General features: G+C 42.9%; 1 protein-coding gene across 1 annotated transcript in view; it reads right to left on the bottom strand.

The window, feature by feature from the left end:
- FRRS1L (ferric chelate reductase 1 like) overlaps positions 1-21,144 on the bottom strand; it is a 107,338-nt gene that overhangs the window by 8,782 nt on the left and 77,412 nt on the right. Inside the window, exon 5 of the mRNA XM_073678485.1 lies at positions 16,873-17,119. Coding sequence (XP_073534586.1) covers positions 16,873-17,119 — 247 coding nt within the window. The remainder of the gene's footprint in view (positions 1-16,872; positions 17,120-21,144) is intronic.

Genomic DNA, 21,144 nt, shown 5'->3' with positions numbered 1-21,144 from the left:
GATTTTTCCGCAGCGTTTCTGCAGCGCTCATAAATCCGCAGCATGTTCATTAATTTTGCGGAAGCGCAGCGGAAGCGCCGCCATTGACTTGCATTGAAACACATAATATCCGCGTCTGTACATTTGTACAAGCGGATATCATGCGTCTCAATGTGCGGATGGTACCCAGTTCTGGAGGAGAGGAGACTCTCATCCAGACCTGGGTACCATTGTACCTGCAAAAAAAAGAATAAAATAATAAATAAAGTTTATATTCACCTGTCCGGCGGCCCCTGCAGCGCTTCTCCTTCCAGGACCTGAGATGACATCGCGGTCATGTGACCGCAGGCTGACTCGCGATAGCCCGGCAACCCGGAAGAAGCCAGGACGAGCGCTGCAGCACACGCCGGGGCATCGGGGGTGAGTATAGCTTTATTTTTTATTTTTACGGTCACACTGTATAAATCCATGCTGTTTGCATGGATTTATACAGTGTGACCTAGTTGTCAAGCACTTTCCAAGTGATGCTATCGCCTGGAAAGTGCTTGTTAGTCCGCATGCGGAAACACATGCGTTAACGCATGTGGATACGCATGTGAATCCGCATGTATTCTGCAGGAAAAACGCATGTACAATCTGCATGCATTTTTTCTGCCAGGGAGATGCAGAAATGCTGCAGAAATTTTCTGCTTCATTTCTGCATCGTGGGCACATAGCCTAAGGGTGCTTTCACATTGCGTTCTGTGTCCCTATTGGTGCATACGTGCTAAAATTCCCCGCCATGAACCGCAATGGTGATGGCAGAGCGAACATGCGCTCTGCCGTGCACTTTTTTCGGGAGTGTACGCCCACAGGAGGCGGACACAGACGCAGCAGCCTACGTCTGGGTGTCCGCCTCCTGTGGGCATATACTCCTGAAAAAAGTGCACGGCAGAGTTCACGTTCACTCTGCCGTCACCATTGCGGTCTATGGCCCCCGTCAAAGCATACGTCCAGACCCCGTTTTGTGGGGAATTTTAGGACTTATGCCCCGACGGGGACACAGAATGCAATGTGAAAGCACCCTAAGATGAACATCTTGAATATGGGATCAAGTATTGAGCTCCACATTTTAAAAAGGAATATTGGAAAGCAAGAGTCAGTTTAAAACTAGATTATTACATGGAATGGAAGGTCTCTCCTAAAATGAGAGTTTTGGAAAACTGGGCTTGTTTAGCTTAGATAAAAGATACCTCTTAGACGATCTCATTTATATGTATAAACATACTGTATATACAGTTATATGAAAAAGTTTGGGCACCCCTATTAATCTTAAGCTTATTGTTTTATAAAAATTGGTGTTTTTGCAACAGCTATTTCAGTTTGATATATGTAATATCTGTTGGACACAGTAATGTTTCTGCCTTGAAATGAGGTTTATTGTACTAACAGAAAATGTGCAATCTGCATTCAAACAAAATTTGACAGGTGCATAAGTATGGGCACCTCACCAGAAAAGTGACATTAATATTTAGTAGATCCTCCTTTTGCAAAAATAATAGCCTCTAGTCGCTTCCTGTAGCTTTTAATGAGTTCCTGGATCCTGGATGAAGGTATTTTTGACCATTCCTCTTTACAAAACAATTCCAGTTCAGTTAAGTTTGATGGTCGCTGAGCATGGACAGCCCTCTTCAAATGATGTCACAGATGTTCAATGATATTCAGGTCTGGGGACTGGGATGGCCATTCCAGAACATTGTAATTGTTCCTGGGCATGAATGCCTGAGTAGATTTGGAGCGGTGTTTTGGATCATTGTCTTGCTGAAAGATCCATCCCCTGAATAAACTTCAACTTTATCACTGATTCTTGAACATTATTGTCAAGAATCTGCTGATACTGAGTGGAATCCATGCGTCCCTCAACTTTAACAAGATTCCCGGTGTCGGCATTGGCCACACAGCCCCAAAGCATGATGGAACCTCCACCAAATTTTACTGTGGGTAGCAAGTGTTTTTCTTGGAATGCTGTGTTTTTTTGCCGCCATGCATAACGCCTTTTTGTATGACCAAACAACTCAATCTTGGTTTCATCAGTCCACAGGACCTTCTTCCAAAAAGAAATTGGCTTCTCCAAATGTGCTTTTGCATACCTCAGCCGACTCTGTTTGTGGCGTGCTTGCAGAAACGGCTTCTTTCGCATCACTCTCCCATACAGCTTCTCCTTGTGCAAAGTGCGTTGTATAGTTGACCGATGCACAGTGACACCATCTGCAGCAAGTTGATGCTGCAGCTCTCTGGAGGTGGTCTGAGAATTGTCCTTGACTGATCTCACCATTCTTCTTCTCTGCCTTTCTGATGTTTTTCTTGGCCTGCCACTTCTGGCCTTAACAAGAACTGTCCCTGTGTTCTTCCATTTCCTTACTATGTTCCTCACAGTGGAAACTGACAGGTTAAATCTCTGAGACAGCTTTTTGCATTCTTCCCCTGAACAATTATGTTGAATAATCTTAGTTTTCAGATCATTTGTCAGTTGTTTTGAGGAGCCCATGATGCCACTCTTCAGAGGAGATTCAAACAGGAGAACAACTTGCAAGTGGCCACTTTAAGTAGCTTTTCTCATGATTGCATACACCTGGCTATGAAGTTCAAAGCTCAATGAGGTTACAAAACCCAAAAAAGGGCTTTAGTAAGTCAGTAAAAAGTAGGTAGGAGTATTTAAAACAAGAAAATGATAAGGGTGCCCAAACTTATGCACCTGTCAAATTTTGTTTGAATGCAGATTGCACATTTTCTGTTAGTACAATAAACCTCATTTCAAGGCAGAAACATTACTGTGTACAACAGTTATTACATATATCAAACTGAAATAGCTGTTGCAAAAACACCAATTTTTATAAAACATTAAGCTTAAGATTAATAAGGGTGCCCAAACTTTTTCATATAACTGTAAGTCTCTGTCTGTAATAATGTGCCCAAAGTCATTCCATACATATTATGACAAAATCACTGGTAATTGAAACCATGAAGTGTGCTCCAGCATGTTATTTTGCTGAGAGGTTTAAACCTCCATAGTAAAAGGGAGTGGTTTTTGTGAATGGCCATTTTGAAGGGTGGGAGTCCAAGAGAATGCCAAGAGTGTGCAAAGCAGTCATCAAAGCAAAAGGTGGCTACTTTGAAGAACCTAGACTATAAGATATATTTTCAGTTGTTTCACACTTTTTTGTTAAGTATATAATTCCACATGTGTTAATTCATAGTTTTGATGCCTTCAGTGTGAATGTACAATTTTCAAAGTAATGAAAATACAGAAAAATCTTTAAATGAGAAGGTGTGTCCAAACTTTTGGTCTGTACTGTACATGAACAAATACCGTCAGATAGTAATATATCAATAATACCAATAGTGATGAAGATAAAATAAAGTACATAACAATAAATTAGTAAGTAATGGAAACCTGAAATGCCTGGGAGGGTAAGGAACAAATCCCCAAAGCGTGCTTCCTGGGAATACTCCCTGGAAGAAGCTAATGCGAAACATGCATTGGGGATTTGTTCTGTACACTCTTTTCAGGTTTCCAGTACTTACATATTTATTATGTACTTTATTTTATCTTCATCACTATTGGTATTATTGATATATTGCTATCTGACTGTATTTGTTCATGTAACATCCTTGGCGGCGTGCTTGCATAGTGCACCACCTCCCACTATGCAAGACCGCAATCTTACCTGTCAGTCCAGCCTGCAAACCTTGATCCAGTTCATGCTGTGTGCATGTCTCTTGACTGACTGCTTAGGGCGGCGGCCCGGTTACTTCCTGATTCTTATAGCTGCTGTGGGCGCACCCCTAATGCGTCTCCAGCCTATTGTTGTGAGTCACAAGATATTTAAACCCCCTCCACCCAGAAGGAGGTGCCTGAGCAACACTAACAGTGTGCTCCTTGCCAGGTCTTGTCTTGTATCTTGTCTGTTCTGCCACCCTGGGGGCCGCATACCCAGGCCTGTTATCTTGTCTGTTTCTGCCACCCTGGGGGCTGCATACCTAGGCCTGTTATTTTTGACTTCTAGTCTGTTTCCGCCACTCTTGGGGCTGTATACCCAGGCCTGTTATCTCTGACTTCTAGTCTGTTTCCGCCACTCTGGGGGCTGTATACCCAGGCTCGTTCTTGAATCTCATTGCAGTAGCAGTTCCTGTCTAAACTGTATCCTAGCCTGTTACCTGTTTGTCTCTATGTCCGTACCTTCCCTTTTCCTGCAGTATCTGAACCTGCTCCTAACTCCAACTCGTTGTCTCTGTACTTCTGTTTGATAGTTTTGTGTCCACCCGCTACTTCATAGTAAGTACCTTGTGTGTATCTGGTTCTGCTTGTCCCTTTTCCCTTCCTCCATATCTTCCTCCTGTGTTCTAGCCATCTTCCTGTATTTTCCAGTCTGTTCCATGTGAATAGAGCCCTGTCCTCTCTGGCTGCACCTTCAGCCCTGTTCGGCTCTGCTTTCTCACCGCGCCAGCAGTTTCTCTCTGCTCTGACTTGCCCACCGCTCCGGAGGCTTCCCTCTGCTCTGCCTTACCCACCGCTCCGGCGGCTTCTCTCTGCTCTGCCTTGCTCACCGCGCCAGCGGTTTCTCTCTGCTCTGACTTGCCCACCGCTCTGGCAGCTTCCCTCTGCTCTGCCTTACCCACCGCTCTGGCGGCTTCCCTCTGCTCTGCCTTACCCACCGCTCCGGCGGCTTCTCTCTGCTCTGCCTTGCTCACCGCGCCAGCGGTTTCTCTCAGCTCTGACTTGCCGACCGCTCCGGCGGCTTCCCTCTGCTCTGCCTTACCCACCGCTCCGGCGGCTTCTCTCTGCTTTGCCTTGCCCACCGCTCTGGCAGTTTCGCTCTGCTCTGCCTTGTCCACCGCACCTGCGGTTTCGCTCTGCTCTGCCTTGTCCACCGCTCCGGTGGTTCTTCTTTGCTCTGCCTTGCCCACCGCACCTGCGGTTTTCGCTCCGCTCTGCTTGCTCACCGCACCAGCAGTTCCTCTCTGCTCTGCCTTGTCCTCCGCTCCGGCAGTTTCGCTTTACTCCGCTTGTCTACCACATCTGCGGCTCTGTACCTGTCTCCCAGTCTGTACTGGACCCTATCCAGCCTGTGTTCCAACCTGCTAGTACCTCCCTGTCTGCACTCCAGCCGTGTTTGCAAGTGCCCACCTGTCTGCATACCAGCCGTGCTTGCCAGTGCCCACCTGTCTGCATACCAGCCGTACTTGCCAGTACCCACCTGTCTGCATACCAGCCGTACTTGCCAGTACCCACCTGTCTGCATACCAGCCGTGCTTACCAGTATCCACCTGTCTGCATACCAGCCGTGCCTGCCAATACCCACCTGCCTGTATGCCAGTCTAACCTGCCTGTTCCTGCATTCCCCGGTGTGGGTCAACAGCTGTGACCGGGGTCTGACCTGGAGCAGCACCTGGTCCCTCTGCTCGGTTCCTCCTTGGTTCACGGAGTCGACTGAGCCGCCGTGCGACCTTGGTTGGATCGGGTTGATACTCAGTTACGCCCCTCCAGGCACTCCTCGGTTCATGGTACAGTGGGATCACTAATCACGCTCACGCCAGTCAGTCCGGGCGCGAGCGTAACACCGTGTCTTTGTGCGATGCAGAAAAAGTGAACGATGGACTCTACATGCCTGGTTCCCACCGTGAAGCATGGAGGAGGAGGTGTGATGGTGTGGGGGTGCTTTGCTGGTGACACTGTTGGGGATTTATTCAAAATTGAAGGCATACTGAACCAGCATGGCTACCACAGTATCTTGCAGCGGCATGCTATTCCATATGGTTTGCATTTTGCTGGACAATCATTTATTTTTCAACAGGACAATGACCCCAAACACACCTCTAGGCTGTGTAAGGGCTATTTGACTAAGAAGGAGAGTGATGGGGTGCTACGCCAGATGACCTGGCCTCCACAGTCACCAGACCTGAACCCAATCGAGATGGTTTGGGGTGAGCTGGACCGCAGAGTGAAGGCAAAGGGCCAACAAGTGCTAATCATCTCTGGGAACTCCTTCAAGATTGTTGAAAGACCTCTTGAAGCTCATCAAGAGAATGCCAAGAGTGTGCAAAGCAGTCATCAAAGCAAAAAGGTGGCTACTTTGAAGAACCTAGAATATAAGACATATTTTCAGTTGTTTCACACTTTTTTGTTAAGTATATAATTCCAGATATGTTAATTTATAGTTTTGATGCCTTCAGTATGAATGTACAATGTTCAAAGTCATGAAAATACAGAAAAATCTTTAAATGAGAAGGTGTGTCCAAACTTTTGGTCTGTACTGTATATGTAAAATCATGCTGGCATATTATTCTAAAGTTCAATTGTTTTCACAAATAAATGCAAAAGATATTGACCTAGATTTTTCACTAAAATATAGGACAATGTCTTATGAAAAAAGCATTCTGGGAATCACTGGGATTGGAAGAAGCATTCCAAAGTACTACAGAAAGGGACACATATCAGATTTGAAAACTGAGGTTCTGCCAGGAAGGTCAAAACTGGCTTCAGCAGTAAACATTTAAAGAAGATTTCTAAAAAAGTCAACCCCTTTAAGTTTAAAGATTTAGCAAACAGAAAATGGCAACTTCTAGCGGCGTTGCTAGAACTTCAACTTCATGTTTGGTGCTAGCGCTGATCGTGGGCATTTAACCCTCTGATGCCGCTGTCAACAGTGACAGTGACATCGATTGGCTTAGCAGAGGGAGGAAGCTCCCACTCTGCTCCGGTCACCACAACGTGATTGTGATCTCATTGCGCCGTTGGTCTCCATGGTGACCCCGGGCTGAAGGATGGCTGTGGGGTCACCCAGGTACAGTGGCCTGTAAGTACTAACTCAAAGCAGGAGCCGACACGCCTCCTGCCTGCGTGCGATGCATTGATTCAATACAGTGCAAAGCAAAAGCTATTAAATCAGGGCAGGGAAAGTTGATGTCCCATCCTGGAACAAGATAAAAAAGTAAAAAAAAAAAAAAGTTTTAATATATTGCAAAAATTATATATATTTATGTAAAAACAAAAATAAGAAAATAAAGTACACACATATGGTATAGCCGCTGTAGTGCGGCGGTGTTAACACTGTGCGGTAAGAGGCAGTGACCCGAGGAAAGTTCAACTTAAATGTCTTTATTTTCAAAAACTCACAACTCAAATGCAAAAGATGTTCTCCGGATCGCAGTCAGGTGGTCCAAACAGTGCGTGTAAACCTGTTGCCGTGGGTGACAGCCACGCCGGTTCCCTCTGTGGTGCACCAGTTATGTTGTCTTCACAAGCCTGTGTTGTGCCTTCACATAGGCTTGCAGTGCAAAGAGCCTCCTGCTCTGCAGCTTGCAAACAAACCACTGACACACCCAAACCTTTAGTGCAGGTTTTTAAATGAAAACTGGACATGAGCCACTTGTAAAAGACCCAGCTGGAGGGAACGATCTGCCCCACTTCCATCCTGTAGATCGCTACAAAAATAAAAGCCCATGTCAGGATTTCTTAATCCGACTTGGTCAAATAGCTTCACCAAGTTCAAACTTACTTTTATTTTGCACTGCAACCACAGTAAAATTCTATGAGCATCCTGGGGGATACATACCGTCCCTCGTATATGATACCCCTCACTGCCTCACACCACGTTCCGAACGACCCAACCTATAAAACGGTCACATTAGTGAACACAGTAAATAAAAAATAAATAAAAAATGTGGCAAAAAACGATGCTTTTCCATCATACCACTGAAAAAAAAGTAAAAAAGTGGTATAAAACTAGATTAAAAAGTTGAATGTAAATAGAAATGGTAAAGCTGAAAACGTCATGTTGTCTTGCAAAAAAAAGCCACCATACAGCTCCATCAATGCAAAAATGAAAAAGCGATTGCTCTCAGAATAAAGCGATGCAAAAACAATTATTTTATTCATAAAACTGTTTTTATTGTGGAAAAGAGGCAAAACATAAAAAATTATATAAATGTGGCATTGCTGCAATCGTACTGACCCGAAAAATAAAGCTGCCTTATCAATTTTACCACACGGCATAAAAAAATATATACAATTCCTAAATTGCTGTATTTTTTTCACTCTGCCTTCAAAAAATCGGAATAGAAAGTGATTAGAAAATGTTATGTGCCCGAAAATGGTACCAATAAAAACGTCAGCTTGTCAGAAGCCCTCACATGACTCTGTCGGCCGAAATATGGAACAAAAACTTTGTTTTGCAAAAAAAATAGTTTTTTGTGTTATATAGTACCAAACATAAAAAATCTGGTTTCGCTGATTTTGGTCGGTTTTCGCACCGACCCGAAGAATAAAGTAATCTAATCACTTATACAAGTACGGTGAATGTCGTAAAAAAATGAAATTAAAGCAATTGTCGACCTGCTGTTGATTTGTTCATTCTGGCTCCCAAAGATCGCAGTAAGGCTTGGCGCACATTTATCCTGCGCTTTACGCTGAATGCTTACACCGGGGTTTCCGTGTAATTCTCTGAAATACGTGATTCAGACAGAACCCCCAGCGGAAAATTCTGTACGAGGCAGATGGAGATACTGTGGACACCATCTGACCTGTGTCTGTGCATAAAAGCACGGTCGGCCACAGTTTTGTGCACCTCTGAAAAGAAGGACACCGCTGAACTGAGGCCCAATGGAGTCCAGAGTAGCTCTGCTGCCTTATCATAATGAAAGGAACCATTGGAGGTTTCATCTCAATCACATCATTGAAAAATTTAGATAGAAACCCCGATGTGATTGCTCAGCGCAGGATAAACGTGATCCAAAATGTTATGTAAAAACGTTCCCAATAAAAGCTTCAACTAAATCTACAAATAAAAAACCTCAGGCCTATCATCTGTAAATGGAAATATAGGGAGCTTCCAAGTTTCTGGTTGCATAACATCTCTGGAAAAGCGCTATGGCTCCTCACCCCCAAAAAGAAATCCAGCGAATTCTGCACTCCCACATCTGCACTCCCAAATCCCTTCTGAACTCCACAGTGTGCCTAAACCACATTTAGCATCCACATGTTTTGCATTTCTGTAGCGATGAGAGTCTCCTTAATTTACGGGGTGTGTGTCTCCAGAAGCACGAGCTGGTCCAATGTATGGGCACTACAATATAGTGGACACTACAATGTACGGGCAATACAACAGCAGATTTGCAATTTTCACTCTGCAACATCCATTGCTGCTTGTTTCTGGAAGTCAAAACACCTGTGGATAAATTCCCAGAGGGGTCAAAATTGCGCTCCAAAATTCAATTGCCGCTCCTTCCCTTCCGAGCCCTGCCGTGCGCCCAAACAGGAGTTTTCTACCACATATGGAGTATCGATGTACTCAGCGGAAATTGCACAATAAATTGTATGATCCATTTTCTTATGCTACCCTTGTGAAAATTAAAAAATTGGGACTGAAGCAACATTTTTGTGAGAAAATGTTTTTTCATTCTCACATCTCAGCGTTAAAAAATTCTGTGAAGCACCTGCGGGTTCCAGGTGCTCACCACAACTCTAGATAAGTTTCTTGAGGCGTGTTGTTTCCAAAATGGGGGTTTCAACTATTTAGGCACATCAGGGGCTCTGCAATGACATAGTGTCTGCTATTTATTCCAGCCAATTTTGCGCTCCAAAAGTCAAAAGGCACGCTTTCCCTTCCGAGTGCGCAAACAGTCGTTTTCCACAACATATGGGGAGTGGGCGTACTCAGGAGAAATTGCGCAACAAATTGTATGGTGCATTTTCTCCTTTTACCCTTTTGAAAATGAAAAATTTGGGGCTAAAGCAACATTTTTGTGTGAAAAAATGTATTTTTTAATTTTCACGGCTCTATGCTATAACATTCTGTGAAGCATCTGTGGGCTCAAAATGCTCACCACACTTAGATAAATTCCTTGAGGCGTGTAATTTCATAAATGGGATCACTTGTGGGGTTATCCACTGTTTAGGCACATCAGGGGCTCTGCAGATGCAACATGGTATCCATTATATATTCCTGCCTAGCGCAGTCGTGCGCTCAAACAGTAGTTTTCCACCACATATGGGGTACCGGTATACTCAGGAGAAACTGTACAACAAATTGTATGGTTCATTTTCTCCTGTTATCCCTCTGAAAATTAACAATTTAAGATTAAAGAAACATTTTTGTGGGAAAAATTAAAAATGTTCATTTTTTTCCTTCTACATTGCTTTAATTCCTGTGAAGCATAGGGTTAATAAACTTCTTGAATGTGGTTTGAGGAGTCAAATTTTAAAATGCTGTTACTTTTGAGTATTTTCTGTCATCTAGGCCCTTCAAAGTCACTTCAAACATGATATGGTCCATAAAAAAAACGATTTTGTAAATTTTGTTGGAAACATGAGAAAATTGCTGACAAACTTTGAATCCTTCTAACTTCTAATAAAAAAAAAATATGTTTCAAAAATGATGCAGATGTAAAGTACATGTGTGGTTAATGTTTGAAAATTGCAAAATTTTTAAAATTTTCACTAAAATTCCGATATTTTCACAAATAAACACAAAAAATATCTACCTAAATTTTACCACTAACATAAAGTACAACATGTAACAAAAAACAATCTCAGAATCACTGGGATCTGTTGAAGCATTCCAGAGTTATTACCACATAAAGTGATACTGATCAGAATTTAAAAAATTGGCCTGGTCAAGAAGGTGAAAACAGGCTTTGGGACGAAGGGGTTAAGGAGCTTACGAACAGGGCTGTGGAGTTGGGAGTCGTGGAGTCGGTATAAAATGGACCGGCTTCAACTCCTAAAGTATATAACAATTTGGGTACAGTAGTTTAATGCAGTTTGTGGGGAATATTTTTTCATAAGAATTTGGGAAAGTTATGAAATGTCCTATAAACATCTGTCCTATTCCTCATCTATGGGTCTAGACTTTTAGCTGAGATGAATCTGTGCTACGGTAAATTTATCATTAAACATGAGCCATGTATGAAGGAGTCAGAGTCGTGGAGTCGAAGTCGGTGTCATGGAAATTAAGGAGTCTGAGTTGGAGTCGGAGGTTTGGCTTACCGACTCCACAGCCCTGCTTACAAACTGTAGCAATTAACAGAGTGCCATCTGCTGAATGCTTTACACAATCCCCCATCCCCTGAACATGCCTGCAGTTGTTGTCCAATAACAAAAATTGACAGGGACAAGACAATTTCTAAATAAGAGTCAAAATGATGCTTAAGAGTATAAAAGCATATTGCTAGGTGGGCCACAAGTGCTTGTTGAAACGGTGACTGTCACAGCTCTAAATAGAGGTCACTGCAGTCACTGCAGACAGAATGTGTTGTGCGTCTACGTTTGTCATTCAACAAAAGGGGATTTTTTTGGGCACCACAGAAAATAAATACAACGATAATAATTAGGGGCGCTACAACAACCATGCAAAAAGGGCAGTCATATGTAATAAGAGAAAAAGCTGCATAGTATAACAGTGCACACCCAGACAAAATTACTTGATGAAAAAAATGTCTTTGATTATACAAAAACACTCATGTTAAAAACATGACGTTTTTCATTCACCCTCGTAAAAATCTTTTTTGCAGCACCCATTCTGCGTAGGTGCTAAGTGATGAGCCTTACAGATGCCATATACAAACAGAATCTTTGGCACAGGCCATGACAGCATCCAGCGAGTATACAGAAGATATAGCCAGAGAAGAGGTCATGTTAGTAAATCAAAAGGCCACTGCCAACCTAAAGTAATGATGATGACCATGGAGTCCACTGCTTCCACACAATGCCCGCCAGCTGTGTGCAGCTCCAATGTGTGATTAGCAGTAAGGAATTATATACTCTTGGCTTGATGTATTGTTATCATGTGTTCAAGGGCAAAATGTACATAGACGTTATATGTTCTCCCTGGATTTGCTTCATCAACTCTGATTTAATCTGACACTGTAAATACATACTGAAAAGTTAAATATACTTTGGAAACTAGAGAGTCCAATTTTGAATATGGACTAATTAATATTCATGGTAAAAATCACTCTGCAATCCTCCAGTAAGCATTGACAAAGTATAAGCAGTATAAAATGAATAAATAATGGTATATTTACGTGACTAACTTGCATCATATTTAATCATAAAGTTTGGTTCTGTTTATTAGTTTAGGTCCGCCTTGCTTTGATCTAGTGCTGTATCTAATTACTTAACCTACTGTACGTATTTACGGGGGCAAAGCCACTTCTGCGCCCCAAGGACATCAGTAAAATCATTTACATGATTACAGCTCTATGATCAGATGGTAATGGTAGTAGTTGTAGAAGTGCAGCCATTGATTTCAAGGATGAATTGTAATCAGGGTCGGACTGGAGAACTGGGACACCGGATGATTCTCCGGTGGGCCCCTGGGCAGGACGTAGAAGGGGCCCGCTGGTTTCAACTGATTGTAGGGCCGAGGATGCACATTCAGTTGAAATGTAATGTATTGCGGTGCAGAAAGTCTGCAGCACAATAGTTAACATGGCTGCCGACCTATGAGAGGCTGATGTCAATGCGCCCATCGCTGGCGTATGACGGCACTGTCATGCTCCGCCTGCGAAGGGTGCACTAACGTCAGCCCAACACATGACCTTGCCAGATCTGCAGTGTGCATGAAGAGGACGCCGCAAGGTGCTGGGGGTGCAGGCAGGTAAGAAGAATCTTTTTAGTTTTTTTTCCTTTGTGCATGCTGCATGGTATGGGGCCAGTGTCATGGGGCCAGAACCAGGGACATGGGGCCAGGAACAAAGACATGGGGCCAGCACCAGGGACATGTGACCAGGGACATGGGGGAGTCCAGCACCAGGGACATGTGGGGGAGGGTGGCACCAGGATATTAATTAAAGGGGCCAAGTTGCAGGACTTAATTACTGTATGGAGGCCAAAATGAGGAACATACATTATTAATTTATGGTGGCAAGTGGGGGACATTATTACTGCTGTAATATAATTTACTTATTAGAATACTATTTTCCATGGGGGAACAAAAGGAGGGTCTTGTTACTGTGCAGGGCGGCACTGTGATGCTTTTTTACTTCATCTGGCGCAGTGTAGAAGTCGGGGAAATAGTGGGGAATGTGCTCAACTATTGATAACTGTGTGCTGTTTTCTGCAGAGATAAGTGATGGCTGGAAGAAGTTTAATTCTTAATTTTACACTGGATATTTTACACTGCCTACAACAGCCAGCGCCTGGGATCAGCACGAACTGTAATGCTTTTCCAAGGCGCCGGTACGTGTCACACGGACGGCATACAGATGTGTCACACGGACATACGTATACACATATGTCACACATAAGCCACACTGATGTCACATATGGACATACAGATGTCATACGGACACGTAGTAGGATCTCACTAGTACTGATTTTTCCTGTACAGCAATCACCAGGACGTGTGAAGGAGGCCTAAGTGATTAAAATAAATAAATCCCATCTTAGGGTGCATATGACTTATTGATCACTTTTTGATAAATTTTTTTTGGGGGAACTGTTGTGATTGAAAAACTTAAAATCTAGAGCTTTCCACAGTGACCACAGCTATCTTCAGTCGCTGTATTACAACCGGCATCTGCACTGTATGGGGAGTGTGGAGGGTACATGTCACGCAAGGTGTGGGTAAGACTTAGTGCAACACAGAGGAAAGAGGGAAAGGGAGCCCAGGCACTAGGGACAGGGGGGGGGAGTGGAGACCTCCTAGTTCAGTCTAGTGTCACCCTGTCTCACCTACCGTCCCTATATTGGCTCTTCACCAATCGCCGCACAATTGCCTCGGCCTGACTTTTCCTGGCGTATGGCTAAGGCTAGGGAAGGAAGGAGATGAACACTAGTCGATCTCCACTAAACTCTATAGACAACAAGGGTAGACAAACAGGGGGGAATTGCTTATCTTCAGACGACTCCAAACAAATGCGCACACGGCCTCAAGCTCCAGAGAGGACGAAGTACTGCTCTTGCTAAAGCCTCACAAGCAGTAATGAATATCGCCGGCACCTCCCTCTCAGACACACCTGGTATTTATACACACAGGCCAGGGAGCTAATTAGCCAGAGGGAGGTAGCCGTTGGGTCCTAGAGACAGCCAGGCTCTAAGAAGATGTCTGCAATGCCAAATGTAGAGATCTCCTGCAACCAACTGCAGGGCGATTGTCTGTCACCTCTGACACACCCATGACAGCGCAATCGTAAACACCATGGGTAAGCAATACACTGCTTTTGAATATTATAGTCCATGTTTGATATGTAAATATCACAAAAGGAAAAAATAATAGCCTTGGAGGAATGTATGTACCAATAATGAACCAAATGGGAAAGCCCATATAATTATACCTCTCTAAACAAGCTATAAAATGTAATTTTTAATCTTTATATTAAAATGTGAATGTAGAGGGTATTAAAATATTATCCCTAATCAGCCAAAATAATATATAGACTAAAATCTATGACGTTCTGATGGTACCGTGGGGTGTCATCACTAGAGCTGAATGGGATAAATAAATCTCAGCACATGTCCCCCCCCAACATGTTTCACCGCACAAGCGGCATCAGGGAATACCGTGGGATGTCATCACTAGAGCTAACTAACATGATGTGTCCCATCCCCTAATGACGCCGCTTGTGTGGTGAAACATGTTGGGGGGACATGTGCTGAGATTTATTTATCCCATTTAGCTCTAGTGATGACACCCTACGGTACCATCAAAACGTAATAGATTTTAGTCTATTTATCATTTTGGCTGATTAGGGATAATATTTTAAAACCCTCTACATTCACATTTTAATATAAAGATTAAAAGTTAAATTTTATTGCTTGTTTAGAGCGGGATAATTATATGGGTTTTCCCATTTGGTTCACTGTTTGATATGTATAAATATAGGAATATTTTGATATATTGGAAGTATGTATTTCAACGATTTCATTAGACTTTGCATATTGCACCTTCGATAGTTTCTTCATTGGAAATATATACAATGGACAGGGTTCCCTTGGGTGATACTATTTATTATTCCCTCATGTTTCTTTTTCTCCTGATTAGACCTCATATATACAATGGGGGAAATAAGTATTTGATCCCTTGCTGTTTTTGTAAGTTTGCCCACTGACAAAGACATGAGCAGTCTATAATTTTAAGGGTACGTTAATTTTAACATTGAGAGATAAAATATCCCCCCAAAAAATCAAGGAAATCACATTGTATAAATTAAATAAATTTATTTGCATTTTGCAGTGAGAAATAAGTATTTGATCCCCTACAAACCATTATGAGTTCTGGCTCCTACAGACCAGTTAGACGCTCCTAATCAACTCGTTACCTACATTAAAGACTCCTACAGGAGTCTTTTATACAGACAGTCACCTGTATAAAAGACTCCTGTCCACAGACTCAATTAGTCAGTCAGACTCTAACCTCTACAACATGGGCAAGACCAAAGAGCTTTCTAAGGATGTCAGTGACAAGATCCTAGAACTGCACAAAGCTGGAATGGGCTACAAAACCATAAGTAAGATGCTGGGTGAGAAGGAGACAACTGTTGGTGCAATAGTAAGAAAATGGGAAGAAATACAAAATGACTGTCAATCGACATCGATCTGGGGCACCATGCAAAATCTCACCTCGTGGGGTATCCTTGACCATGAGGAAGGTGAGAGATCAGCCTAAAACTACACGGGGGGATCTTGTTAATGATCTCAAGGCAGCTGGGATCACAGTCACCAAGAAAACCATTGGTAACACATTATGCCTTAAAGGTTTAAAATCCTGCAGTGCACGCAAGGTCCCCCTGCTCAAGAAGGCACATGTGCAGGCCTGTCTGAAGTTTGCCAATGAACACCTGGATGATTCTGTGAGTTATTGGGAGAAGAAGCTGTGGTCAGATGAGACAAAAATTGAGCTCTCTGGCATTAACTCAACTTGTCGTGTTTGGAGAAATGCTGCCTATGACCCAAAGAACACCGTCCCCACTGTCAAGCATGGAGGTGGAAACATTATGTTTTGCGTGTCTTTCTCTGCTAAGGGGACAGGACTATTTCACTGCATCAATGGGAGAATGGATGTAGCCATATACCCTAAAATCCTGAGTGACAACCTCCTTTCCTCCGCCAGGACATTAAAAATGGGACGTGGCTGGGTCTCCAGTAAGATAATGACCCAAAATATACAGCCAAGGCAACAAAGGAGTGACTCAAAAATAAGCACATTAAGGTCATGGAGTGGCCTAGCCAGTCTCCAGACCTTAATCCCATATAAAACTTATGGAGGGAGTTGAAGCTCCGAGCAACCAAACGACAGCCTAAAATTCTTAATGATTTAGAGATGATCTGCAAAGAGGAGTGGACCAAAATTCCTCCTGACATGTGCGCAAACCTCATCATCAACTACAAAAAACGTCTGAATGCTGTGCTTGCGAACAAGGGTTTTGCCACCAAGTATTAAGTGTTGTTTGCCAGAGGGATCAAATACTTATTTCTCACTGCAAAATGAAAAAAACATTTATCTAATTAATATAATGTGATTTTCTTGATTTTTTGGGATTTTCTAGCTCTCAATGTTAAAATTAACCTATCATTAAAATTATAGACTGTTCATGTCTTTGTCAGTGGGCAAACTTACAACAACAGCAAGGGATCAAATAATTATTTCCCCAACTTTACATGTTTTGTTATTTTTTAATATGCTCTAATAAATATTGTTTTTATGTTATGTTATTTGGTGGTTCATGGTTACTCCATTATTTGCTTGCTTTTGTATCCACTGTATGGGGTGGACCAGGCTCCTGAGCGCACTCCATACACATGAACCCTGCCAATGATGTATATCTATGGTAGGGTATGCAAAAGGGTCAGCAGGAGGGTAAATAATAAACATAAATCTATGTTTCACCAGTAAAAATCAATATGCTTCTCACCTTGAATTGCAGGGCCCCAGGCAAACAGATAATACCAGCTTAGGTGCAAATCAACTATCGTCTCATCTCTAGGAACATAGACAGGACGTTTGAAGCGGCAAGTTACTCGGTTGTTTTCAAATACCCCTTCTTCATCTCTAGCTGGATTCCTCTGGATCTCTTTAGCCCACTGGCCAACATTATAAAAGTGCTGTATGCGGACCCTTCCATTATCATCATGGACACAGGCCATGACATCATCCCCTCCCTACAATAAAAACCATTAATTAGTGATCATAATTATAAATGTAACAATGCAGATAATTAAACAGATATAATGATATCTACAAATAAATTTCAACTATTACTTGACAAGTTATCCATTTTGGACAAGAGAATCCCTTTAAAACTTAAAGAGGTGGTCCACTACAATGTCTATTGCGCCCATCGATTTACACCTTTTAAATAAGTATTTTTGTAAATACCTTCTGCTGCCATATGTGCCTGTGAGCGGCGCTATCACTGACCGCTCAGTCTGCATCACATGACCCTGGCTGCAGTCGCCACTGACATCCGCTGATGACACATCAACTTCCAGACTTCCTTGATTCACCCAGACGTGACCCAGTCGCACGCATTCCTGATTGACTGGGCTGTGGGCGGCGTTTCACGGCACGTCACAAGCCAGTATCCAGTGCGTAATTTCCCTCTCTCCTCTGCTTTCATTGGCACCAAGTGCGCGCTGGATACAGGGCTTGTGACATGCGGTGAAACGCCGCCCACAGCTCAGTCAATAAGGAAGAGTGCATGTGACTGGGTCACGCCTGGGTGAATCAAGGAAGTCTGGAAGTTGACGTGTCATCAGCGGATGTCAGTGGCGGCTGCAGCCAGGGTCATGTGATGCAGACTGAGCGGTCAGTGACAGCTCCGCTCACAGGCACATATGGCAGCAGAAGGTATTTACAAAAATACTTACTTAAAAGGTGTAAATCGATGGGCGCATTATACAATGTAGTGAACCACCTCTAAGTTTTATTAAACCATTAAAATCAAAGGTAAATGAGTGCACCTAACAATACAATACATAAGCAAAAGAAAAAAAATAGGAAAACCTTACAGGGTAAAGATTACGCCTGCTGAGGGAAAGGCACAATGCAAAAGAATTAGGATTTACTGTTTGAGGGCACGATAACACTCGTAAAATTCCACTGCAATTAATATGGATAAATATATTCAATTCCATCCCAATCGGTGAAATCATACAGCTTTGATAATGGTTATTGTCCTAAAAAGGACAGTTGAGGCCAGCGCCATCTAGAGGAGGTTTAGTTACCACTTCTTATGTGAATGCTTTCAACCCCATATACCATTATAGACCATAGTTGGTTCCAGTCCTATCGGTGTGTTTGCCATTGCACATCCTGATAAGCACATATGAGAAAGGCACTATTTTGGTGGACGTTTGGTCACCTCATCCTATAGGGGTATCATCAACCCTATGTCTCGATTAGGACCAAAAAATCATTTAGTTCTGCCCCAACAGTATAAAGTATGGAACGTAGGCTATTGCTAATGTCCCATAAAAGACAGTTAGAGTCGGTGCCCTATATCCCAATAAGGACTTTAGATTTATCCCATTTCCCTCTCAGTTAGTGGGCTATATGGAGCTCTGCAATGTGGTTGTCATCTAAAGCAGGGTTCCCCAACTCCAGTCCTCAAGGCCCACCAACAGGTCATGTTTTCAGGATTTCCTTAGTATTGCACAGGTGATGGAATTATTGCCTGTGCAGGTGATGCAATTATCACCTGTGTAATACTAAGGAAATCCTGAAAACATGACCTGTTGGTGGGCCTTGAGGACTGGAGTTGGGGAACCCTGATCTAAAGGACAGTTGAGGTTAGTTCCCTCAAAAGGATGTTTGAGCAGCTCGCTCTTTGACAATACTGTCCACCCTTTGTTCCAATATAATTAGCCATACTAACTGGAGTTACATTTTATGAGTGCTATACATACTACATATACATAAACTATACTATACATACAGTACATATTATAAACATAATATGTTAAGAAGCAGAAGCACATGCAGCTTGACCTTGTTTTTTTGTCTGCGGTTTATAATCTCCTTTTGGTATGTCAGGGTTTAAATAAAGCTGCTTTGTTTTTGATACTTCCTGTTACTCAGCATTTATATAACTTTATTGATAAACACATGTGCGGATTCCATTTGTTTTTAAGGCGTTTCCACTTTGAAAATGGTATAAAAACACATATGCATTTTTTACCTGTGGATTTTCCTCATCTCATTCAAGTCTTATGAATATTTACATGTTCCAAATTTCAAAAACCCACTACAGATAAATTTATGCCACGTAAAAAATGCACAATCAGCATGAGATTTGTATAAATCCCATTCACTTTCCTGGAGCAGTAAGATGTTGCCTTTTTGTGCAGCACAAGTACACAGTGAAAAAAAAGCACCAAATACTCCTGGTGGGAACTTAGCCTTAGTGTTGTCCACATCAACTAACAAGACTACAGAGAAAAGTTGAAAAAGGATTGATCTGAGTGTTTCTTATAAGTAGCAATGATCCGTAGTAATCTGAATACGTGTTCTCTTCAATAATTTATTTCTCAGTCCTAATGAACCCTTTATAATATTACAGTGGCTTTTGTTCTTATGTGTTTTAATTATTTGAGTCTGGCCAGTGTGAATTCACCAAGTATGATTCATACAAGTATGGCATTGAATTAATCCTGAATTTAATACTATGTATACAGTCTGCATCTTGTCATCTATGACCATTGCACTCTAATCTGCATGTCCATTTGTCTATTCTACTTGCAGGTATGACACCCAGCTTTCCATATGTGTGATCTATCTTGCCATTCCTGTCTGCACTAACCTGGTATGTTTGTAAGCTGACCACAGCACGATCCCTGTTCAACACTTCTCTTTTCTTTATGGCATGCCTGTTTTACTTTGCTTGTATTATATCCTGCATCTGGCCCAATTTGTACTTATCTGATACACAGGGGTCAGAGGCCTCGCCCCTCTGCTTAACATATGAATGCATTTGCCAGCATATACAGTATATTGTGAAGACTAAGTCTGGTGACGTATCTGGCAGTGTGTATCACCAAGTGTGGATCATACAAGTATGGCATTGAATTAATCCTGAATTTAATACTATGTATAAAGTCTGCATCTTGTCATCTATGTCCATTGCACTCTGATCAGCATGTCCATTTATCTATTCTTCTTGCAGGTATGACACCCAGCTTTCCATATATGTGATCTATCTATCTAACCCCCCTAATCCATACACCTAGTAAGGAACTCTTCATCTCTCCCTCCATCCTCCCCATTCATATCACCTCCTCCTCAGAACTATTGCTCAATATTCACTCCTGTGTCTCCAAACACAGACAGCCACCTCATGCTCTCTCCTGCTACCACCTGCTAACACTTTCCCTGCTCCTTCTGGCTGCCGGCGATATCTCTCCAAATCCTGGCCCTCCTCAACACATCCCCACAGTCACTTCCGCCTCCTATCCACGATCTGTCACAAACTCTCGCAACCTTTCTAACCTTATACCCATCCGCCCAGCCCCCACTTCCCCAACCCCACTAACAGGAGCTCTATGGAACGCTTGCTTCGTCTGCAACAAACTTTCCTACATCCATGATCTTTTCATTACTAACAAACTCTTCTTCCTCGGCATCACCGAAACCTGGCTCACCCCCTCTAACACGGCCTCCCCAGCTGCACTTTCGTACGGTGGATTCCATCTTTCTCACACCTCCCGCTCCAATGGCAAGCATGGTGGAGGAGTAGGTTTTCTCCTATCAGATAACTGCTTCTTCACCCAAATCCCACTGCCGCCCTCTATTACTCTGCCCTCTTTTGAGGTGCACTGTGTGCGCATCTACTCCCCCTCCAACTGGCCATCATTTACTGCCCCCAGGACCAGCCACCACCTTCTTTGACCACTTCACCACCTAGCTGCTTCATTTCCTTTCCGCTGAAATCCCCACTATCATCATGGGTGACTTGAACATCCCCATTGACACTTCCCACTCATCTGTCTCAAAGATTCTATCCCTCACTTCCTCCTTCAGCCTTGCTCAATGGTCTTCTGCCCCCACTAACAAAGATGGCCACACAATGGACCTCATCTTCACCCACCTCTGTTCCCTATCTAACCTCTCTAGCTCACCTCTCCCTCTTTCTGACCACAACCTACTCACATTCTCTTCCCTCTCCTCCCCAGGTCCACAATCCCCACTC

This window comes from Phyllobates terribilis, unplaced genomic scaffold, assembly GCF_046119375.1.
Source record: "Phyllobates terribilis strain yellow unplaced genomic scaffold, ASM4611937v1 Scaffold_4__5_contigs__length_816908805, whole genome shotgun sequence".
Lineage (NCBI taxonomy): Eukaryota > Metazoa > Chordata > Amphibia > Anura > Dendrobatidae > Phyllobates > Phyllobates terribilis.
Note: the sequence above shows the minus strand (reverse complement) of the source record. Positions and strands in the feature narration are given on the sequence as shown.